General features: G+C 43.5%; 1 protein-coding gene across 1 annotated transcript in view; it reads left to right on the top strand.

Moving 5' to 3' along the window:
* The window catches only part of nek11 (NIMA-related kinase 11), a 47,272-nt gene extending 38,095 nt beyond the window's left edge, over positions 1-9,177 (top strand). Inside the window, 3 exon segments of the mRNA XM_069656455.1 lie at positions 1,978-2,071; positions 8,966-9,161; positions 9,163-9,177. Of these exon segments, the coding sequence (XP_069512556.1) occupies positions 1,978-2,071; positions 8,966-9,161; positions 9,163-9,177 (305 nt within the window).
* The last annotated feature ends 16,384 nt before the right edge of the window (positions 9,178-25,561 follow it).

Genomic DNA, 25,561 nt, shown 5'->3' with positions numbered 1-25,561 from the left:
GTGTGGGTGTTCGATGTTTGTCAGATTATAAAACATCACTAAAAGAAACGTTTTCTAATATTTCACAACACTTAAAGGTGGAATAATTACAGATTAATTGATTTTTGATCAAATATGTTCCAAAGAGAAGATAAGGGAAAAGCCAACAACAACAACGACGACGTATACATCAAACCGAGAGGGAGCGAACAGGTCAGGTATGGTGAGCACAGACGCAGCTAGCTGCTAATCAGTGCTAACATATAAATAACTAATGAGTGTAGAAACAGTGTGTGAGACGTGTTGGACGGTCTGTTCGTCCAATAAAGCGCACACACAGATTATCTGTCTGATATTTACATGAACAAATCTCCAAAAGGCTCCAACAGCACAAACACGGCCCAGAGGTTACGTTCAGTGACTGAGTTAGCTGAGGGGACACCTAGCAGACAGCTAGCAGCTCCCAGCTGTCACTCAAAGAGGCCACGCCCCTAATGCTGCATCACTTTAAGCCTTAATATAATGTAAACAGGTGAGCTGTATAAAGATTCTCCCCGTACAGTTGTCATGAAGAGAGAAATGAGCTATATGCTGGAGACAGCCTCGAGTGGACACCAGAGGAACTGCAGGGTTTCTGCACAGGGTTCTGCTCTGGTTGAAGTCTCTGTGTGAGATTCTTTTGACATGTCTCTCTGTGAATATAAACATGCAAGTTTGATGTAAATGTGTCATTTAGATGCTAATGAAGCACACACACACACACACACACACACACACACACACACACACACACACACACACACACACACGATGCTTCTCCTTCTGAATGAAAAACATTTTAACGTATTTAAACAATTTTACATCCCTTTTAAAACCTGAGACTGAATCTGAGACAGACAGCGTGCAGGTCATTCACACTAAAACTGATGTATTTAAATTCTGACACAAACTAACTGTTAGCTAACTGAGAGAGCGTGTGTGTGTTTATGCATGAATGCACTCATGTTCTATGTATGTGCATATTTCTACATATATCTGCACTTGTTGTGTTCACACATGCTGCTGGTTGTCATGGTTACAAACACGTCTTATGAAGAAGCCTCACAAAGAAAGACCTTGGATATGAAAGTGGATAAAGTTTGGTTCCGTCTGTTCTCCAGTTCTACCAGCTGTCTCCATGTTCCTGCTCGGTCTGTGTTCTACGAGCAGAGCTCAATGTGAGATTATTACTCTGCAACAGAACTGGCCTCAGCACTATTTTTATTTATTGTGATGTCATTTCCTGGAGTTTTTTTAATGCTTTGTATCACTAACAGCTGCACAAGCTAAGCTAACAGTTATATTAGCAGATTAACCATGAGTGTGGTTCCTGCCTGTGTTTCTGTCTCATGTGGACTCCTGCTGGTCTCTGTAGGTGACACAGAGCACGCTGTAGAGCTTCTGTGCCTGTGAAGAGACCTGGGATCACTTCTGATTTGACACATCTAAACGAACCTGGATTGAAACGACGTCCTGAAAGCTCCGAGAAATGTGTTCGCTGTCTACATTGTTTACACATAAAGAGTGTTAACGCTGGCTGTGGTGGATCTTAAATAACTCTCGTGTCTTTGAGGGCATGAACTCGTTAACATTCAGGGCCTCATTAACATTCAGAGCTCGTTAGGGCTCAGAGTTTCTAACAATCAAGAGCCTCGTTAAGATTCTGGACTCGTTAAGGTTCAAAGACCGTTAAGACTCAAAACCTGTAGAGACTCTAAATCATTTGACTCAGACAGGGTTTTGTTTCAGCAGATTTTGCATCATAAGGTAAATGAAGAGAGAAAATCGGCCCTTCAAAGGCTCTAATGGACTTTAATAATGGAGCTGCTCAAGAAGAGGAGGGACAGGAGAGAAGGCACTACAGAGATACAAACTCATATAATCATTATAACCAGAGAACTTTAGATACCTGATGTTGTGTTATATTCTGTCTTTGTTGTTTGTGTGTGTGTAAACCAGCAGACCCAGCAGAGCCTGAGGCCCCTCGGAGCCCTCAGGGGCCCCTGATGATCAACGGCAGCCTGCTGCAGACCAGAATCCAACACCTGAGAGAGTGAGTCTGAGACAGGCTTTTATTTTGAAGTTTCAACTTTCAGCTTTCTATTTTGGCCTTTGGGTTACCTCACTGAGCAGACTTAGTCCCTATACTGGTGTTCACTTCTTAGTAAAGATACCAACAGTTGAGGGATACGAACAGTGGAGGGATACCAACAGTGGAGGGATGCCAACAGTGGAGGGATACCAACAGTGGAGGGATGCCAACAGTGGAGGGATACCAACAGTGGAGGGATACCAACAGTGGTTGGACATGTGCTGTTTTGGGTTGATTGTAGTTGATTGCGTTTCCTGTTCATGCTGATGAAAACATGACCGAGTCGTCTCTTTGTGTTTGTATAAAGTGTGTCCTCATATTCACAGAGTCACTCTTTAGTATCATTCTGTTTTTATGTTTTAATTCTGCTAATTCCTCATTATCGTTGTAAAGTATCACATTTCCTAATTTGGATACGTTCAGATTCATTGTTTCCTTTTGGATCCGGCTCAGACTGCAGCTCCGTCTCTCTGAGCATCTGTAAAGGTTTAATTTAAAATAATCCAATTATTCCAGACAGACATATTGCCAGAAGCTGCAGCAGTGCGTTGCCGTGTGTATCAGAGTGTGATATGAACCACATTCTGTTTGTTTGTGCAGATTAAAATGAAAGAAACCAGAGAACAGTGAACACACGGAGAGCAGAGACGATATTAAAGGACAAAGATCTTCTATTAAACAACATTACTCCACAAAATAGCAACAGAAAGTTTGAACATGACAACAAACATCTGGGCAAATTGGAATCAAGTGTAAGAGTCACAAAGTTGTGAACAAAAGAGTTGAGTAAAGGAAACATTTCATCTGTTTCTCAGCTGAATCCAGAAGGCAGCTGGACATGGTTCTTCTTAAAGACGTTTCACCGCTTATCAGAAAGGCTTATAAATGAAGCATTATGTTAGCATTATTAGCTAGAAATATAAGCCTCTGTAGGCTAATAGATGTTAGCATTATTAGCTAGAAATATAAGCCTCAGATCGTTAGGATACTAATAGATGTTAGCCTTATTAGCCAGAAATATAAGCCTCTGTATGTAGGTCATTAGGATGCTAATAGATGTTAGCATTATTAGCTAGAAATATAAGCCTCTGTAGGTCATTTGGATGCTCATAGATGTTAGCATTATTAGCTAGAAATATCAGCCTCTGTATGTAGGTCATTAGGATGCTAATGGATGTTAGCGTTATTAGCTAGAAATATAAGCCTCTGTAGGTCATTAGGGTGCTAATAGATGTTAGCATTATTAGCCAGAAGCATAAGCCACCGTAGGTCATTAGGATGCTAATAGATGTTAGCATTATTAGCTAGAAATATAAGCCTCTTTAGGTCATTAGGGTGCTAATATATGTTAGCATTATTAGCCAGAAATATAAGCCATCGTAGCTCATTAGGATGCTAATGGATGTTGGCATTATTAGCCAGAAATATCAGCCTCTGTATGTAGGTCATTAGGATGCTAATAGATGTTAGCATTATTAGCTAGAAATGTAAGCCTCTGTAGGTCATTAGGATGCTAATAGATGTTAGAATTATTAGCTAAAAATATAAGCCTCTGTATGTAGGTCATTAGGATGCTAATGATGTTAGCATTATTAGCTAGAAAGATAAGCCTCTGTATGTCATTAGGATGCTAATAGATGTTAGCATTATTAGCTAGAAATATCAGCCTCTGTATGTAGGTCATTAGGATGCTAATAGATGTTAGCATTATTAGCTAGAAATATAAGCCTTTGTAGGTCATTAGGATGCTATAGATGTTAGCATTATTAGCTAGAAATATCAGCCTCTGTAGGTCATTAGGATGCTAATAGATGTTAGCATTATTAGCTAGAAATATAAGCCTCTGTAGGTCATTTGGATGCTAACAGATGTTAGCATTATTAGCCAGAAATATAAGCCTCTGTATGTAGTTCATTAGGATGCTAATAGATGTTAGCATTATTAGCCAGAAATATATGCCTCTGTAGGTCATTAGGATCCTAATAGATGTTAGCATTATTAGCCAGAAATATATGCCTCTGTAGGTCATTAGGGTGCTAATAGATGTTAGCATTATTAGCTAGAAATATAAGCCTCTGTAGGTTATTAGGATGCTAACAGATGTTAGCATTATTAGCTAGAAATATAAGCCTCTGTAGGTTATTAGGATGCTAACAGATGTTAGAATTATTAGCTAGAAATATAAGCCTCTGTATGTCATTAGGATGCTAACAGATGTTAGCATTATTAGCTAGAAATATAAGCCTCTGTATGTCATTAGGGTGCTAATAGATGTTAGCATTATTAGCTAGAAATATCAGCCTCTGTATGTCATTAGGATGCTAACAGATGTTAGCATTATTAGCTAGAAATATAAGCCTCTGTATGTAGTTCATTAGGATGCTAATAGATGTTAGCCTTATTAGCCAGAAATATATGCCTCTGTAGGTCATTAGGGTGCTAATAGATGTTAGCATTATTAGCCAGAAATATATGCCTCTGTAGGTCATTAGGGTGCTAATAGATGTTAGCATTATTAGCCAGAAATATAAGCCTCTGTATGTAGTTCATTAGGATGCTAATAGATGTTAGCCTTATTAGCCAGAAATATATGCCTCTGTAGGTCATTAGGGTGCTAATAGATGTTAGCATTATTAGCCAGAAATATATGCCTCTGTAGGTCATTAGGGTGCTAATAGATGTTAGCATTATTAGCTAGAAATATAAGCCTCTGTAGGTTATTAGGATGCTAACAGATGTTAGCATTATTAGCTAGAAATATAAGCCTCTGTATGTCATTAGGATGCTAACAGATGTTAGCATTATTAGCTAGAAATATAAGCCTCTGTATGTCATTAGGGTGCTAACAGATGTTAGAATTATTAGCTAGAAATATAAGCCTCTGTATGTCATTAGGGTGCTAATAGATGTTAGCATTATTAGCTAGAAATATAAGCCTCTGTAGGTCATTAGGGTGCTAATAGATGTTAGCATTATTAGCTAGAAATATAAGCCTCTGTAGGTCATTAGGGTGCTAATAGATGTTAGCATTATTAGCTAGAAATATAAGCCTCTGTAGGTCATTAGGGTCAGGGTTTTCTATCTTTATTCCCTCAGTAAACATGCTCCTAATGAGTTTATGGTCTCAGTCTCTAAAAGCGTCTGCTTCCACTTCTTGTGTTCAGTCTTTGATTTGTTGACAAAAGAAAAAGAAAATCTAACAAAAGATTTAGTATTTGTAGTTTCAGCCGGCTGAAGCACAAGAACTGATTTGTCACAAACAACCTGAGAGAGAGTAAAACAAGTAAACGTATCTCCATAAATAAACTTATAATTAGTTTTCATTCATTCAGTTGTTTGAGCTAATTTAAACCCAATGCTCTCCTCTCATTGGCTGATGCTGGAAGGAGGAGTTGTCTGATTGGTTAAGAGAAACTGGTGTTCGCCACTTCGATTAGGGTCAGTTTGTAACCATAGTAACAAGATCCGGCACACACACACACACACACACACTGCTCTGTGGGGGAATTAAAGTCTCTCAGAGCTCCTCCTAAAACAGAGGAGGAGGAGGAGGAGGAGGAGGAGGAGGAGGAGTAATGAGACAGTGTTTAGTTTCAGCTGCTGAGTGTGATTGGTTGTTATATATCCTCCCTGCTCGTCTGACAGCGTTGAAGTTCTCCCAGGTGTTCTCATAAAGTAAATTACGGCGCCCTCTGAAGTCCCACAAGAAGATATTTTTTAATCTTTGGCTCACGAGTTTTCATCCTGTTGGCAAAAGATTAAAACCGATCGTCTTCAGGGACTTCAGAAAATATTATAGCAGGTGAAATACCTGTGACGAAGCTTGTTTGTGTCTGAGCTGAAGTCCCTGAAGCTTCATGTTTTAAGGGGATAAAAATATCAAATATGTTGTATTAACTGAGGAGTCATAAAGTATGATTAAATATTATACGGCGGTGTTATTAGACAGAGACAGGAGCTGCAGTGTGTGAGTGAGAAAAACACCAAACATGAAGCATCATACCATCACTTTGTAGCAATCTCAACTCACTACCACAATATAGACTTGATACTATTGGCTCACTCCTGACGCACACGTCTGTGACACACCTCCACCTGTACGCAGAACGTCATTCATTCAACGCTGTGGGACGTCGGCTGAAATGGAGTAAGAGGTAAGTCTGTCTCACTGGAGCTGTGTGAGTTTGCAACTCAGTTTATTCGTCTGGATCTGAAGACAGTGGAGTTTATCCTGTAACACAAGTTTAAGAAAACTCTATATTGTCGATTAAATCTCCCAAGCCAAGACATTTCTGTCGCCCCCTGCTGCCTGGCTGCAGTATAGCTCATAAAGCCCGCCTCCTCCATGTTAACAGATGGGACATGAGTCAAATTATAAAATCAAAATACACGCCTGATAAATTTTTCTCAAACATGGTTTCTGTCATTATAGTTAGTTCTTATCATGCTGATTTATGTCCAAGTGTTAATTTTTCTGACAAGTTTATTTATAATTAGTTATTTGATGCTGTCAAAATGATGATTGACAGCTTTGTTGACAAATACGGCTCCTGCTGCCGATCAGTTCCGGGTGAGCAGAGCGGAGGACGATCCGCGAGTGGAGACGTAAGAAGAAGAAGAAAGTAAAACAATCACTACAGTCATTGAAGTTTCCATACCTGTGAACTTTAACCTCAGACCGACACAAGCTGTCCTGCTGTTAAACACGCCGGCGTGCGGGATCCTTGCTGTAAGTTAAGTGTGTGTTTGGGTTAGCGGAAGTGGCTACGGCCGCTTCACTCGCCGATCTCTACTGCGCAGACTCTGGCTCCGTATGACGTCACCATCGTAAGATGGCAGCGCCTATCACAGGGCTGTTTCGGCATCAATTACGTACAATGGGAGCAGATGGAGACGCGTCGTCCATCTATATATACAGTCATTGGTTCAAACCAACCACTTTCTCATTAAAAGTGTGTTCCTCAGCCGTTAAAGAGTCCGCCATCTGGAATTGGCTTGAGTGAATGAATCTCGGGACACATTGTGGCCAAGAACCGTGCGCGGCTCGCGGTATAGGCGAGCCTCCAATTCTCCTGCAGCACGAGCCACGCGCAACTCACGCCGGCGGTCTGAAGGCTATAACCTGTTTTCACGCCTTTAAAATGAAAACAAAGACGTCCCGCTGCCGTCCTGCTGCCGTCACTCACACGCCATGCTTCCAGCTGAAGCTGCTCATTGTGATGTTTGGTTTTGTTCCCTGACGCTGCAGCTCAGACTCTGATCCGGCTGCTCTCAGTTTGTTCTGCAAGAGGAGGTTCAATTCAAGCGGGAAAAGCACGAGAGAAAAAGTAAAACGAACAACTTTATTATTCCCACAAGGGGCAATTTGTTATGTGCAGCTTGTTGTACCTAAAACACAGAGCCATACAAACAACTGATAAACTATACACAGAGAGGAGCTGTGGAATACATACAGAGAAACCGATGGTCCACGGAGCACTGATGCACAAATCAATAACATAAGTTGTCAGTATACAAAGTTCAGTTTCTGCTCCAGATGAAAGGATTCGGCCTAAAAGTAAGGACAGAAGAGTGTTTTCTCTTTTAAGCCTCTCCTGCTTCTGAAAGCGTCTGTGAGTCTCTGGAGGAGAGAGGAGAAGAGGAGCGCGGCGCTGACCTGAGAGCTGCCGTCTGTCACGCTGAGAGGAAGGAGACAAAACAGCCCTTTACCTGCTGACAGGAGCCCAAACAGAGTCAAACACCTGTGACGGGCCAGGAGAAACAGGAAGGAAGTCAGCCGCCCCGAGCTCCACTCTGTCAGTCATGCCGCCTCCCCCAGGAGAAGGAGGAGGAGGAGGAGATGAAGGAGGGGAGTGGGAGCAGGAGGAGGAGGAGTTGATAGGGAGTCAAACATCTTTAGATATTTAGCAGGTCCGAACTGTTGTTTCTTTAAAACTCTCAGCACACACCGTCTCGTTTTTATGTCCATGTGAGGTCCTTGATTTTGATATATTTTTAAGGATGTTTATGGAAAGTGGGGACGTTTAACAAAATGAAGACATTTTTTAACAAACTTTGAAGGAACTCAACGATGATTTTGGAAAGTAAATCTTCTAAGGAAAGACGACAGTTCGGGACGTTTTCACAAAATAAGGATGCTTTTAGAAATGAGGAAAATAAGGATTTTAAAGGGACATTAACCTTTAAAAAAAATGCACACAGTGAGCAACTTCATTTTTGGAAAGTGGTGACAAAATTGAGACTTTAATGGAAAGTTTGATTTTTTATATAATGAGAGCATTTTTGGAGAGTCAGAAACTTTTGGAAGGTGGGACATTTACGATCATTTAAGGGAAAATCAGGACATTTTGTGCAGATTTTTGAAATGTGAGGACCTTGTGGAGAAGTGAGGACGTGAGCTGTTGGGGTTCCGATCATGTTCCAGGGTTAAAGTCTTTAAGTCTGTCGTTGCTTTTGTTTTGGACTTTTGCATATGTTCTGAATTTTCAGCCTGTTTGTTCTAATGGAAATCATTTGGGCTGTTTGCCCTTGTCAGCCACCGTACATTTCACCATAACAAGCCTTTGTGCATTTTGTAACAACGTGATTTTTTAAAGCTGGAGACGGACGTGTTCTTGTTTTCTGCTGCGTCTTCTGTCAGTTCTTTGATTGTTTCCTTGTGCAGCGTTCACACCTGTTTAACATGTTCTCTGAGCTGCTCCGCTTGTATGACAGTTACTATTAAAATATGAAAACCTGACAAACTGTCTTTGTTTGTATCTTTCCAGTTCCAAACAATCCAGGTCATCCTGTTGGTATCTTTGGTAGCACACACTGAGCTATGCGGAGTGAAACCTGCCTGTGTCCTCCCTGCAGGTCCGTCTGCAGCCGCCTGGGCTCAGACGTCTTCTGGAAGCTGTATGAGAACCTGAAGGAGGCCAGACAGCGGGGCAACAGCATCACAGATGATCCGACACACCTGGAGGACAAACGGGATGATGGTTTCCAGGTGGACCAGCTGCTGTTCTATGAAGAAGAGCTGCAGAGAGTGAGACGGCTGCAGGACGACAGATCACCTGTCTGACTGAGAAACAACACAGTGAGCTGAAGGAGCAGCAGAGCGACGAGAGCCTGAGGAGGAGCGTACGCTGTGAACTATAACGCTGACAATAGGATGAGCACCGATCATACTTTGTTAAGTTTGCAGTTGTGTTGATTGGTCGTCCTGCAGTGCAAGCTCTTCCTCTGCAGCCACAGTAAAGTGACCGTCACACACTGTTCATGGACCGTAGCCTCTGTTTGATGCTTTCAGTATAACCAAGAAGTCCTGCTCAAGAGTTTACTCATTACCTGTGTTTGTTTGTTTGTTTGTTTGTTGACATCGTCAGTTAGCGCTCTAGCTGCTGGTACCTGAACGCTTCAAAGCTTCAGCCCAGCACAGAGCGAAGTAAGATCAGATCATCAACGACTGACTGAAGAGAACTTTGTAACAGCCAGCCTTTGTTTCACCTGCAGGGAAACGTTTTGCCATCGTTCAGCTTCTCTCAGGTTAATATTCACGATTCATTGTTCGTGAAATAACAAAAACTAGAAGAGCAAAAACTTTTTCCTGAATTGAAATTAACATTAAAATCAGGGTTTACAAAAAACTGAATCTAACTGAAAGTTTTTAGTGTGTTCACACGTGTGAAATAAAACATGTAATATAATGTAAGTTATGAGTCTTTAGTTTTAGTCTTTGTCAAATTATTTCAGACATGTTTACATGTTGCATCGTTTACTTCCCACAGTACAAAAAGTTAACACTCATAAACTAAACAGACACAAGAACACAACTCAAACTAAACTAAATGTTTCTTTATACCCGTTAATAGTGAACCCTGAAATGTTTGCTGTCTGTGAACGCTCCGCGCTCCTCCTGCACCCTCTCATTATTCCTCCTCAGGTCTGTCATGTGAACATTTAGCTGTTAAGCGACTGTCAGAGAGATGATTAAAATTTAATTGGGTGGAAGTAAGTAAATGCTAATGAGCCCTCTGTGATGTAACGAGCTGTGTTAGCATTTTAAGGTGTCAACCTGAGAAAGAAAAAGACACTTTAACGTGAAACTTTGACTGTTTTTCTGCTGAACCTTCAGACTGAACCGAAGTGACGACAGCTGTTTTTTACTCCTGTGGTTTTGTTCCAGTTTTCAGCAGCAGCAGACGTTAAACATGAAGCCGAGCCTGATGTGATGTGATGAGCGTGATGAAGCGTCCTGCTGAGCTCACAGTTCACACACGGTGACACAGGCTGCAGGTGAGCGTGTTGTGGTTCACTTCCAACAGTTTGTGTCAATCAGCATCGTGTCAGCATCTTTGTTTCACCCGAGACAAATCCTGTTTGTCTGCAGTGCAACCTTCAGTCAGTCTGCTCAATATTCAGACGCTGCCTCAGAGACGTGGAGACATCGTCTGATGTCACGCTGGGTTTGTATCAGGAACTCGCTTTGAGCGCGAAACACGAGAGAAATCTTTTGATTCACATGTGCAGATATAAAACCTACGAGTCAAATCGGGCCGTTCTCACTCCTTCACCGCGAGCCTGAGCGGAGACCACGGTTCGATTCCCGACTGAAGCAGTGTTGAGGTCTTTTAAGATGTTGACTACTTTGGAATTGAACGTACATGAGTTTCAGAACGTCGTTTTTAACCTAGACATGTTCGAGATACATCTCTGCAGAGTCTACATACAAATGTAGGCTTGGGAATGAGTTCTGGATTCTGTTTGTAGTCTGAGTGGGATTGACCAATCACATATCAGCAGGCTGCGGCGTATGCAGGAAAAACAGTCGGTGTGGAGAGCAGAAACAGGCGAACGTGATCCACCGCAACGACATCACAGCTCCATCAGCTCCACCTGACGATGATTTAGCTTCTTATTCATCTCTATAAGCAGACATCATGCTAACAGCTAACAGCTAACAATCTGCTCTACATCTAATATTTCAACTTGAGACCAACCTGATGATGATGTGTCATGAAAGCGTTTAGATTTCCTGACTCCCTTGAATGCATCAGAAATGATGGATCTGACTTCTGTTCAACAAACGTGTCGTGTTAAAGATTTAATCTGGAAGATGTTCATATAAATAAACGTCTGTAAGTCTCTCTCTCTCTCTGAATGAGGTAACACATGGCAACTGAGCCTATGGCCCACTGATGAAAGCCTTTCATCTGCAGTATATAGTATTATTATGGGCTGGGTGTCTGTGGCGGCGCCCAGTTAGTGACGCGTTTTCCATCAGCCAGCAGTGGTTGGTCTGCCAGAGAGGGTAGGCGGAGCTAAGCGGCTGCTTTCCCGCTCTCTGCAAGTGTTGCGAGTAAACAGTAATCTACTATGGCTGAACAAACAAAGAAAAGATGGATGACTACAGATACAGCTTCAACAAGAAGTGAAAATCCAAAGAAGAAGAAACAAACTCGACGCTCAGATGAAGCAAACAGTCTGAAAAGGAAAGCGACCGTCAGCCAGGAAAATCAAGAGTTACAACCGGAGCCGACTGTGGACGTCTGGTTAAAGTGGGACATGTCCTCTGTAATTACTAATTATGGCCAGTGGGTGGCGCTCGCGAGCATGAAACTGATTGTATCTTTAAAGTAGTGTTCTTCTCCTCCTGAGGACAGACCTGACAAAGCTTCATGTTGTTCCTAATCTGCATCATGATGTTGTTCTTTCAGCAAACTGAAGAGCCGTTAATTAAAGTCGATCACAAGAAAATCTGTTTCTGTTTGGGCTTCATCCCGCTGCAGTAAGCCAGAGTGCAGCCTCTGTGTAACTTCCTGTTTACAGTGAGCATGAGACTCAGCACAGACAGATGAACGGGCGCTCCTCCGGGGGATGGGACCAACCAATCTGAACACACGGTCGCTTCTCGAGCTGCTGACTGGACTGTGAACGATGCAACGCACGGAGGAGGACGTCTGGGCTGGAAGTCGTTTCTCTTTCTTTTTATTCCTAATTCTCCGGCTGGAGGGGAGCAGAGATAGTCAAAGCTTTTTGGTGTCTAAGCCGCCGTGTTTGTCGAGTGGGAAAGAGAACATGTTGGCTTCCTGTTGTGTGACGTGTAAAAGCTCATTAGCAGCATTTAGCTAATCTAGCCGGCTCTCCAACGAGTCGACGTCTTTCTCTCTCATTTTTGACCTTTGCATGTTTCTGAGGGCAGATCGAAAAAGGAAGATCTCAGAGATTCAGAGACATTTGATGACCTCTCAGTGTTCCCTGGTTCCCCTCTGCATCCTCTCACAAATGATCTTCCTGCTCTGTTTAACGACTGTCAGACAACTGAGCCGTGATGAAGATGTAATTGGACGGAAGCTCGTAAATGCTAATGAGCCCTGATGTGATGAGGTGTGTTAGCATTTAAAAGGTGTCAACAAGAGAGACGAAAGTCCTGCGACCCCGAAACGCTCCGGTGTGATTCATGAAGTTACTGAGAGGAGTATTTGAATCGAGGAGGAGGAGGAGGAGGGGGAGGAGGAGGAGGAGGGGGAGGAGGTTCCAGGAAGAAGGGTTATCTGTGGGATGTGAGGCTGAGACGTGTTCCTCCGCAGGCTGTGATGGTTCTTCCTTTGCAAAGAGACAACGAGCACTGATCAACACCTGATGAAAGGTCTCCCTGCTCAGCTGCCAGGCTCCGCCCATCCTGTGCAGGAGGTGAGATCCAAACTTTGGAGTCACCTGGAGGAACCGAGAGAGCCCTGCAGCCGCTCACTAACGTACAACACCAAACAGGAGTTACTGAATCAGCTCAGATAAAAGCCTCCTGTCTTTAGAAACACACTGTGGGCTCTGTCACACATTATTGAATCGGTACATCGAACTACCACAAGGTGTAACAGTCGTTTAAAGGTGCTCTCTCACATGAGTTTTCTGTGTTTGTGACACGTGTAAACATTTGTTCAAAGGTTCCCTGAAGCGTCTGAGCTCGTTTTTCATCTCCAACACATCATCCACACACTGAGGTATAGCACTGTTCTCTTTCAGCACTGTTTAAATGTACAGCAGGACTGTTGCATGAGACCATCCAGGTGTGCCTCTGAAGCGACCATGCATGTATCAGCAGCAGGAACCAGCTCTGTGTTCGTCCAACACAAACCTGCTGTTTAAACTCTGTATGTTCAGTGTCCGTCTGTCGGAGCTCAGCGGGACTCCAGGAGGCCACATTTCACCTGTGCTGTGCTGCTGTCTTTACGGGGGGGTCGGCCTCTGTCTCAGCTGCGTGCGGCTCAGCGGGCAGAGAGGAGCTGTTACCCTGCCAGAGGTTGTGGGTTTAAATCCCTGTGCGAGCCGGCTCGGATGAAAGGTTCAACTGAACAACAGATGTTTGTGTTCCCCAGGGAATCCTCCAGCAGCAGTGAAGCGTCCAGAGCACAGAGCTGCTCTCCGTCTGTCCAACAATACTCACAATTATAGAAACAAAAGCATTTCATACGCCAGAAGAACGTTAGATAAAGTCATGACAAACTCACGATACACAAGCCTGAGGAGTCCCCCTGTGGGAGACGCCAGAAGGTGGCGAAGAAGAAGAAGAGCATCATCAACAACAGAACATGTTGCTGCGTGTAAATCACATGATCCCGAGCCCGTACGAGGGAGCCGACCTTTGACCTCTGTGCCTGCTGTTCATTCATACTTACATACCTACATTACATCCAACGAATCGGACTCTGGGGTCAAGCGTACTCAGGCCTGGGCTTCTTCAGAAGTGGATCAAGAATATTATAAGTAATATATTATTATTATCAATCAATTATTATTATTATTGTCATTTACAATAATGCCGTTCAGGTCTCAGGAGCCACCAGAAGTTAGAATATAACCATCACTAATCACCAGTGTTGGCTAAAAGTAACTCGTTATGTTCCTGCGTTACCTCCTGAGAAAAGTTACTGTTGTGTTACCAAAAATGACCCCCCTTTGTGACTCATTCCTCGTGTGTGTTATATAATCAGGACGACGTGTCGCCTGCTGTACGTCTACCTCTGAATGTATCGACTCTACCGTCTCTGCATCGCCTCGTTTACGGCCCATAATCTGTAACTCTGCAGCCTGATAACAGGACTGACAGACGCAGTATAACCTTTACAGCTCTTTATGATGCTCACAGTCTGACAGAGGCATACAGTGTTAGGCACAGCTGTTTCCATGACAACAACACAACACAGGCTCTTAGTCCCACCAGTGTTGTGGAGCTGTGTTTAGCTGCACAGCTTACATTTCACCGTCATGTTGTTCTCGTCCCTTTCACCCAAACATTCAGAATCATGTGAATATTTCCACAAAGTAAACGCTGTGCTCTCTGACAGCTCGCTAGCTGAGTTAGCTAGCTACACATGCGCACTGACACAGCTGTGTTTACCTTCTGCTGGTGCGCAGCGACCTGCCAAGAAGGAGGAGAGAAACAGAAACAGAGCTTCAGGGAGTTTCTGGAAAAGAAAAATACGGCTCTTAACAGATTACAGATGACTTTGTGACGAGTTACCCCCAACACTGCTAATAATATAACTAGCTATCATTAGCTCTGGTAGCTAACAGGAGTGCCATGTAGTGAAGGAAATGGTTAAAAACAAAGGTGCTGATTGGCTAAAAAGGAGCTCTGTGGATCTGCACTCGATTGCTCTTCCTGTGACCGGATGTGTCTCCGTAAACTGAATTTGGATCCTCAGATAATCTGACTTCTTACATTCACACAGATCTGTGGCCATCAGTGACGTGTGTGAGGAAGCAGCTGAAAGGTAAAACGTTGTATTCATCACAGGCTCAACATGCAGTCAGCCTGTCCACGGTCCGGGGCACACCTGGAAATCATCCGCGCACTCTTCAAATTGGGGGCATTGAAGTAAATATTCAGACGGACCCACGGGCAGCATGAAGCGCTGATAAGAGTCTCCGTCACAGGAAGGCCAGCGACCCGTCCTCACAAGGAAACTTTCACAGTTTATAAAGTTTATGAAGAAGCTGCTGGAGGACTGATTCTCTCACTGTGACACATCTGAACCCTGAAGGCATCGAGGAGCCCGGGAGGCAGCGGGACTTTACCAACTGTAATCAGGTCACACACACACACACACACACACACGCACATACACACACACACACACACGAATCTCGACTCCCCCACAGGGCGTCTCTACAGTGCTACAGTGTGTTAAACAAAGTGTCTGCTCTCTTTGCGTGGAGGCCGTCACGTTGATGTCAAGCGGCTGCTTTGGGACATCCTTGCCTGCATGCTGGGTCGGGTTCTGCAGACGCCCCTCGACCAGCTCAGCCAGTTACAGAATGCTTGTTGCTTGTTGCTTATTATATAATGACGAACACGTTCAGTCGTCTGTAACTCGAACAACAAATGAGACGAACGAGTCCTTTTGTTTTACTCCCATCATCCTCTCTGTTATCGTCTCTCCTTAATAACAGAGTAAAATGAACCACAGAGGTTTGATGATTGTTCTCCTCACAGTGTTCTCAGGGGCGAAGAGCAAAACACACACACACACACACACACACACACACACACACACACACACACACACACACACACACACACACACACACACACAGACACACACACACTGTTGAGTCAGTAATTACACCACAGCTCATATCAGAGGAGCTTCAGCTCGTCCTCTGGTGAGTAACAGTGAGTGTTATTAACACACTGATGGTGTGTGTGTGTGTGTGTGTGTGTGTGTGTGTGTGTGTGTGTGCTCCTTGTGTTATGAACACACAGCAGGTTATTGCTCGAGAGTCTCGCGTGTAAACCAGCTGATAAATGGACTCTAAAGAGAGACTGTCAAAATAAAAGCTCCGGACTTCTGATGCTGCTGAGACCGAACAAGCAGAGACACTCAGAGCTGAACGATGATGCACCGAACCCTGCAGTTCTTCTGGTGTCCACTTGAGGCTGCCTCCAGCAGTGAGTCAGTCCCCATAGAGCCCCATGTTAAACTTTACAGCAGAAATAAACATGTTTACAGCCTGGTACAAAAAACAGTTTGGGTCTCTATAGCTCATTTCTCTCTTCATGACAACTGTACGGGGAGAATCTTTATACAGCTCACCTGTTTACATTATATTAAGGCTTAAAGTGATGCATCATTAGGGGCGTGGCCTCTCTGAGTGACAGCTGGGAGCTGCTAGCTGTCTGCTAGGTGTCCCCTCAGCTAACTCAGTCACTGAACGTAACCTCTGGGCCGTGTTTGTGCTGTTGGAGCCTGTTGGAGATTTGTTCATGTAAATATCAGACAGATAATCTGTGTGTGCGCTTTATTGGACGAACAGACCGTCCAACACGTCTCACACACTGTTTTACACTCATTGTTTATTTATATGTTAGCACTGATTAGCAGCTAGCTGTGCCTGTGCTGTTTGACTCATACAGTAAACTTATTCAGTCCCAATCCACCACCGGCTGTGAACGACACCAGAAAGGTCCATAAAGATAAAAGTCCCCTCTTCACCAGATTGAATGATTCATTATAATGTAATACTCAGACAGTGAGTCAGTGTCAGCTGTTAGCGTGGTAAACTGATCTGCAGTCAGGCTGAAACTTTATTAAAATCTGAGCGATCACTTTCATAAACACGCCGTGGGAGCAGCTGCAGGTATCATCCTCCGTCTCTCTGTGGGTTCGTCCCTTCTTCACTGCTCTCTGCTCTGCAGGATATTCCAGGTGTCTCTCTCTCTGAGCTGTTTCAGGTGGACATCAGGTGACTCTGCTGATCAACTGCTCTCCTGTTGTGTTTCATGTTTGTGCTAAGTCTAAAGATTAAGACTTGTCCTAAACCTCAGACTGTCTCAGAGCCGTCGTCTGACAGTGTTTGTTTAATCAGGGTCAGTTAATGAAATCATTGAAGGTGAAATGTTTCAAATCTTTTCAATAGTTTCTGTTGATGTTTGATAGATTTTCCTTTTTCGTCTAATTTTAAACTAAATCTCTTTAACGTCACAGTTTAGAGAAACAGCCCCCGAAGCATCAGGTGACTTAACTTCTGTGTTCAAGAGGCTTTATACGGAAGCCCCAAGAGGACATGCATCCGTTCATTTATTCACTCCGTTTTCCCGAGATAACCATCATTTATTTTTATCTCGAGATAACAACGCTGCAGCCCCGTAGCGTCACATGATCATACCTCGTATCTCCAGAGCAAAACATAGAGACAGGCTGAACTGACCTCATCAGTGTGGGCGTGGCAGCATGTCCTGCTCTGTGACCTCACAGCGAGCAGCCGGTTGTTCTGTTTTATACATCGACAGAGAAATATCACATTATCACGAGAAAACCAGCTTTGATATCTCGACATAACGAGATCAATAAGTCGAGATCTGCAGAAAACTACAGGAAATACTTTTTATTTTACTGATTTGTTTTATCCATCCATCATGTTTGATCTATTCTTGTTTGTATATTGTTTTTACTTACTTGCTATTTTGTCTTTGTGTTGCTGCTATAAAAAATGATCTGATCTTTTTTTATCTTAAATTGCTCGTTTAACAAAACGCATTGATGCGTGTCCACTTCAGGCTTCCGTAGCTTTAAATTAGAGATGTTTTTGTTTTGAGCTTTCGATGTTTAACAGCTCTTTGGTGCAAATGTAGGGAAGCAAAACTTATTTGAGGCTTTTTTATTTATTTTTAACACTTTGGGCAATTTCACAGAAATGTATGAAAAAAACAAGAAAGAAAGAAACACATTGGAGAGATCATTGGAGGAAATTACGGTGGAAAAGAAGGATTACAAAATAAATGAATTAATACAGACATATAAAGAAATGAATAAAAGCATTTAAAATGAATCCAAAATGGAGAATTAATTAAGAGTAAACTCATAAATACTTAATAAATGTCACTTTCAGTTTATTAAAATCTTGATATATTGTCAGTATTATTATTGGCACATTAAAGGACTTATAATTTGTCTTTTGAATTGTTAAATGTTTTTAATATAATTTTTATTTTGGCAGCTTTGGTCCTCCATAGAGACGCTGCTGGATGGATGGATACGCTGTTTTTAGTCAAGAAAAAGTTCCAAGATGTTACTGAACCTAAAACTAAACAGTTTTATGTTTCAGACGGAACAAAGACACACCTGACAGACGATCAATGATCAAACAAGTCAGTAAATGTAAACTTACAACGTGTTGACGTTAAAGACGGACGATAAAGACGATGTGACAGATTTCTGAGTTTCGCTTCTCGTCATGTTCGTCCGTCAGACTCGCTCAGACTCCAGGACGGATTCTAAAATCTCTCCAGCACCTCGCAGGTCACAGTTTCATGTATATTTCATCATTTCCTCTCTCTCTTTATCCTCTGAGTGTGAGCCGCGCTGTGTCCGCCGGCTGTCTGTGCCCCAATTTAAATAAAGGTTAGTGAGCACAGAGAACCTACTCGCTCTCGGCTGAACGCAGGAAAGTGGACGGCCTTTAATTGCTGCAGGTTTAAATCTGCCCTTTGTTCCCTCTTTAAACACCAGCAGACTTTCAGCAGCTGTCGGGTCACCTCACATCCTCACATCTCCTCTGTGAGGAACATTACACAGTTTGTTCAGGGTCACTGAACGCATCACCAGCAGCTTAATGACTTCATTTAGACTGGGTGTCATGCAGGCTCTCTATTTAAAGACAACAAACAGCTTCCTGTTGAGATTGTTTCCCATCATGCTCCTGGTGGAAATTTACAAGAACAAAAACTGAGCAGAAGCAGGAGCGCAGCTGTCCTACTGTGTGCGGTTGTTGGTGTTATCTGTAGCGTTAGCTGGTTAGCATTACAAGCTAGCAGGCTGCAGGCATGCCATGTTGCAGCAAGTCACGCGAAGCTCCCAGGATTTTCCTCAGATATTAAAACATCGTCTGTGGAAGAGAAATCACTTAAGGTCACTGCGGTTCACCCAGAATACCAGACATAGTTACCACACCAGACTCCATTCACAAAAGGAGTCATTTAACCTCACAGAGCAGCAGAGCTGCTGGTCTGTGTTGTCAGACACTCGTGTTTGATTCTGGGGAACAAAAGCAGAATCAGATTCCACTTTTCTCTTTTGTTGGAGCTCTTTGTGCTCAGACAGTTTTCACCCTGAGGACTTTCTGCTCGGTGTTAAATCAAATCTCTGCCCGACGTCTGGTCGCTGATTTCATCTCTCAGCTCATCTGCTCTCTGCATGTTGCCCCCTGGTTGCGTCACCGCCGCCATACGACAGAAGCGATCTGCTCACATGAAACTGGGAGATAAAAAAACTGCCATCAAGATGGCCGTCACCATTTTCCAGAGCTGGTTCCATCAGAGGCCGAGGACGACTTCCTGATTTTGGTTTGTTTCTGGTTGAACTGTGTCGTCAAGTTTTCTGCCTCCACTCAGACCCCCCACTCCGTCCCGCCCACTACGCTCTGCCAATAAAAGGTGTCTGGTACTCCCATCACAACAGGGCCTTAACTAGACTCTTCTCCTCTGTCGCCCCCCGGTGGTGGAACGAGCTACCAAACTCCAGAAGAAGCTACAGACCCAGCTCTTTATGACCTCTGACCTTAATGATGATGATGATGATGCTGATGATGACGTGCTCTGCCTGTCAGCACCTGTGTCCGATCACACCTGAAGCTGTGTGTTGGCTCTTACTGACTCCGCCCCCTCCTGTCTCGATCGTTGCTTGTATCGTACTAACTCTCAGACGTACGTCGCTGTGGACAAAAGTGTCTGCTACATGAAATGAGGAGGAGGAAGAGGAGTATGAAGAGGAACAAGAGGAGAAAGAAAAAGAGGAGGAGGAGGAGGTAAAGGAGGAAGAGGAGCAGGAAGAAGGAGAAGAGGAGGCTTGGAAAGAAAAGGAGGAGGGCTGAAGCTAACAATATTTGAGAATACTTTGATAGTGAGAGTCCATCACTTCCAGCACGTTCGTGAGTGAAGCCCCAGTTGTGACTTGCTTCAGCAGAAAGAGAGGAGGTCCTTCCACAGGTGCTGAGCTGCTCTCACGTGTAATCTGATGCTTCCCGTTATAAACTGATGGATTTGACCGCTGGTCTAATTAAGCAGACGGCCTCATTTTAACAAACACATGAAGGTTTTTAATTTGCTGCAACACATAAACCTCATTCATCGATGCTCCGAGCTGTTTTCTGACCGTTCGTGCTGAATATTTCCGTCTTTGGCCCGAAGCTAATCGACTTCAGCAGGCAGAGGAAACGTCAGCACACATCTCAGCGCTGAGAGGAATCAGTGAGCTGAGACCAACAGGTGATCTGCAGCGTCTCAGAGGTTTAAATATCAGCTGTTTTTGGGATGAATTAAAGATTATATTTAGCTCGTTTAGCATCTTCACAACAGCTTCACAGCCAAAATGATGCATCTGTTTACCAGCGCCTCACAGCTTCAGCTTCCTGGCATCACATTTCTGCATCACAGAGAAATAATTCTGCAGATTTACGTGCTGTGAATTCTCAATTGGGGTTTTGGCTTCAGCTCATACAAACGAGTCCAACAGGAGGTATTTCATCAGCTCGCACGCTGCCAAACCAAAGACATGAACATACACATACGTAGGAGGCCGGCCTCCACACTTAGACGTGTGTGATTATTTACCTGCTCAGTCTGTGAGTACAGGAAGCTGCTGAGCACACAAAGACTACATTTCCCACTTTTCACAACGTGCCGATCACAGTGGACTTTTCTTTGATGACTTTCGGGTGAGAGGGCTCCACGCGCTGACGTCACTTCATTTAGCTTCGGTCTGTGTGTTCGGAGAACTCGTGCACTGAGCTCAGATTAAAGATCATCCAGGTAACACCTCCACCACCTGCACAGGGACACGACGGAGGAGCAAAGAAGAGGAGGTCGTGAAGGTGGAGGTGAAGATAAGACAGAAAACGGGACGAGACGAGGAGAGGGAAGGACAGAGGAAGGTACTGATCGGAAAAATGGTTTACAACGTGACCAATGAATCAATAAACAATTACAAAGTTCAATAACAGTTCAGACACTGTGAGGCAACAAAGGCAGAAAGTCTGGGTTAATCTACTGATGTAACAATAACAATAACTTTATTGATTATTCACATATATATATATATTTATGTATTTATTAAGGCTGTAATAGTTTTTTAGTTAATGAGTTTTCAGTAGTTTTAGTGCTTTTTGTAATATGGGATACTCATCACAGTAAATTATATATAAATAAATTAAGAATGTATAAAATATTAAATAAAGTATGTAAATATCTAAATATAAAAAGGTATGAAATAAATTGACATTTCATCAATAATAATAACGTGATTCAGTTTCAGTTGTTTTTTTTAAAGCATCGTTGTTGCAGCCAATTTAGACTTATGTATGTTTGTGTGCGTGAATGTGGGTGTGTGTTTATGATCGGTACTATGGTTGCTATTGGTTACCTGCACAGCTGTGGGCATAGGTGGTGATTAGTCACATGTAGGCTAGATAGGGGAGACACAGGTGATCAGGGAGTAGGAATGAGAATCAGGGGAAGCCACACAGTTTTTCATCCGTGTCTGCGTGTGTGTCGAGTGAATGAGTTTTTGGTACAGTCGTTTTACACCCGTCTTTTTGTAGGTGTTTTTAATGTTTGTGATCAAATAAAGTGTTAAACGTGAAACATGGAGGACCTCGTTTTTACACACCAGCATGAGTTGGAAAGACTTCAAGGTCCCTCAGGTGGCATTTTTTGTAGATAGATTGCCGCTACAGTCGTTTTTATTTATATTTCCGTTAATGAAAAAGGTTTTAACAATGTCGTTCTTTTTATTTCGTTTTTCATTTACGATTATAACTTGAACTTTGATAAGTCGCTGCTGTAGCACCTCAATGAAGGGATCAATAAAGTCCATCTAATCTAATCTAATCTAATCTAATGTGTGTGTGCGTGTGTGTGTGTGTGTGTTTGCACAGCTATCATTGTGAGGACCGCCTGTGGTTTTTAACCTTTAGAGTGAGGACCATTTTGCAAAGCGAGGACATTCCTCACTTTATACTCACTGTGATGGCCTCGAGAGGTTCAGATGGGACTCGGATTAACGATGATGCAGGTGACCCTTCAACCGTCTGCAAAAAGAAGAGAAAGGAAGAGGAGGATGTGAAATCAGACAAACAAGAAAGGAAATGAAGAAGAAGAAAGGGGGGAGGGGCAAAACAGGGAGGTAGTGTGTAGAATGAAGGATTTAAAGGAGCTGTTTGAGAAATGAATGAAGGTGTGTGTGTGTGTGTGAGTGCGTGTGTGTGTGTGTGTGTGTGAGCGTGCGTGTGTGTGTGTGAGCGTGCGTGTGTGTGTGTGAGCGTGTGTGTGTGTGTGTGTTCTGGTGACTCCCAGCAGAGTGTTTCCGAACAGCAAATGTCAACAGAGTTTATTCTGTTGTGTGAAATGTCTCTGAAAGGTCAAACAGCAGAACAGATGAACAGAGGAGACACATCGAATGAAGATTGAACTTCCTGTCTCAAACTGGTGAAAAACGTGAATAAGGAATAATTGAATAACAATGAGTCGCTGTCCAACACGATAAACTCTTTAAAGTCAGTCAGACAGAACAGAGCGTCACACTGTGAGATATTCTACACAACTCTCAATTAAAAAAGCTAATTACTGTTTGTTCTGAAGTTTTTCTCTCTGCTGTCTGAACGTACGAACACTAAATGAGAGCAGACGTGAGCGTGATTGTGAATTCATGAACGTGTCGTAAATCATCAGAGAAGAAGAGCGTCTGAGTGAAGCTGCGGGCTGTCAGACTTCATCCTGACGAAGGGAATAAGAACGAATCATTCAAAGATCTGATGAGGAGAAGTCATTACTCTTCATCTGCTTTGTGTCCTTCATGTGGACGCTCGGCCGATGATCACCTGGTGTCAGCGTTTGTTGTATTCGACCCTGAACCTCTAAATGTGAACGTGTCAGACTGTTTATACTCATTCATTCATTCATGAGCCATCATTCATCATGTCACGTTCTCTCTCTCCCTGTCTGTCCTTCCTGTCAGGTGATCAGCTGATTGTGGGCGTGTACTATTTAAGTGCCAAACCAACCAGAGCGTTAAAGTCACCGGCTCGTTAGGTCACCGTTACACTGCGTCTGAGAGGCTCGAGGGATTCGTTCATTTACACAACATTTATTATTATTGTTTAAAGCCATCAGAGACTTGTGTCACATTTGAGTTTATGTATAGATTCACAGCCGCTCACAGCGTCCTGCATGTTATCAGGCGTGATGCGAGAGGGAAAAACAAGGACGTTCTGACTGATGCAGCTTTCTAAAAACTAAAGATGAGTGTTGAAATAAATAAAATGTAATATCTACGAGTTAAAGGAGAAGTTTGGTATCTTTAAACCTTGGCCATAAATATATTAAAGTGGATTATGTTGCAGCCATTGCAGCCGTATCGCGTCTACGGCGGAGGCTAAGCTACTCGACCGATTCCCAAAGGTTTGGTTGAACTTGTGCAGAGAGCGCCCGGGCTTAAGAACAGCAGCGGCGTGCAGCTAAAGACAAAGAAATGAACGTGAGCTCTTGTGACGTGTGAACATGTGTGTATTAACAAGGTGAGTGTTTACTTTCTACTTACCTGCGTTTCACAGCTCAACCTCGCTGCACTTTACCTGTGCAGTTATTGCACCTGAGCAGTCTTCCTCAAGCTAAAGCTAGCAAGCTTATCGCACAATGATGGCAGAGACAGGTGGTTTGAGCTTCCCAACTCCAGCTCGAACGCATCCCTTCATTTCCTCCTGCTGGGTTACGACGTTAGTCCAGGACCGCTGAGGACGTCCCCGGTATGAAACCCTCGAGGAGCAGCGCTGCCTCGAATCTGTCCGTTTATCTGAAGGTTGAAATCGGACCGTTCTAACCCGTCAGTCCGTGTGCTGCAGCTCCTTCGTCTCTTTGCTATAAAGCAGCAAACTTCCCTCAGACTTAATGAGGACGCTGTGACTCTCCCGCTGCGCTGACACTGTGTGAAAGTGTGTGTGCAGCCGTGTCCCTGCTGACTGCACTCTCTTCATGCGTCTGTAAATTGGATCGGCGCTGCGACTCGGCGCTTTCTAACAGCCTCTTTAGCTTGTAAAAATCGTTGGTGGCGGTCGGTTTGCCTTAAGTGTTACCCATAATTCACTGCTCTCTGTGCTCTCCTCAGCAGCTCGACATGGACTGTTTACACATCAGCAAACAGACCATGAACTCTTTTTACTCTCGTTTGAGGTACTTAAGACTTTCTCATTATCTCCTCCTTTCCCCCACATCTCATCTCAGAGGACGTTTTACTTATTTACTCTCACAGCTGAAGAAACGTCACAAACCAGATTTGAAAACAAATGTTTTTAGACTTTATGACATGAGAAGCTTCCTGAACAACAGTTTGAACAGGTACAGGTGAAACGATGAGTCGTTTCCTGGTTCCAGCTGTTCAGATGTGTTTTCATTTGCTGCTGTTTCCTGTGGATGATTTGCATAACCTGAAGTTAGTGGTGCAACGATTAGTCGACATTGACCACTAATTAAATAAAATTAGCTGTTTAATTGTCGATAATTATTGGTGATGTCATAACATCGTTTCCTGGAGCGGGGCTGCTGAGGGGTGAGCCAGCTCACATCCTCACTGTCTCTGCGGAGAGTTGCTCCTGCTAAACAGCGACCAGGAAGCGACGGGTGAACAGAACAGCAAAATGTCGCCGATGCAACACCGCCGCGTCCTGAAACTCGTACAGTGTGGGAGCGTTTCAGCCTCGACGCTGCAGAGAGAAGGATCGTCTGTAAGAGGAGCTTTCAGGGGCACGTCGGTGATGCAGACTCGCCCTGATCATATGATTAGCTTGTCAGCTAGCTAACGTTAGCTATCTATAGACAGAGTTGGCTATTACCATTAATATAACACTGCAGAAAGAACCTGACGCCTCTCTCTTAAAACATAAACGTAACCAAAGTTTCCGCCACGCTTTCTGTTCTGTCTTCAGTTCGCACGTGCTCAGAAGAACTACTGAGAGCTGAGTAAGAGACATTAAGTCTTTGTGCGACTCTTTATCTGATGAGTCGACTGATCGTGTCAGAGATCGATGACTGGTCGACTGTCAGAATTGTCGATGCAGCTGTAATCTGAAGGTCTTTGAAGGAAATGAAGAGATCTGGCCTGTTGCGTTGTGACGGCGTCACGTCGGCTCGTTGTGACGGCGTCACGTCGGCTCGTTGTGACGGCGTCACGTCGGCTCGTTGTGACGAAACGTTTCAAACGATTTTTACAAACAGAAGAAATCAAACGATTGATGGAGAACACCTTCATTAGGTCGGACAGTAAGATCATGAGTCGTAATAATTCAATGATAAAAAACAGATTTGACCAGTTCTGACTTTTATTTTCACGTTTGTTCAACAATGTAAACAGGAGGTGGAAGGACCCAGATGCAGACAGGTGAGACTTACCTTATAGGCAAGCAGGAAGTGAAGGAGGAGGA

This window comes from Semicossyphus pulcher, unplaced genomic scaffold (assembly GCF_022749685.1).
Source record: "Semicossyphus pulcher isolate SPU_LCO1_2020_fin unplaced genomic scaffold, fSemPul1.0.p SCAF_9, whole genome shotgun sequence".
NCBI classification, from domain to species: Eukaryota; Metazoa; Chordata; class Actinopteri; order Labriformes; family Labridae; genus Semicossyphus; species Semicossyphus pulcher.
The sequence above is the reverse complement of the archived record's forward strand: the minus strand, read 5'-3'. Positions and strand labels throughout refer to the sequence as shown.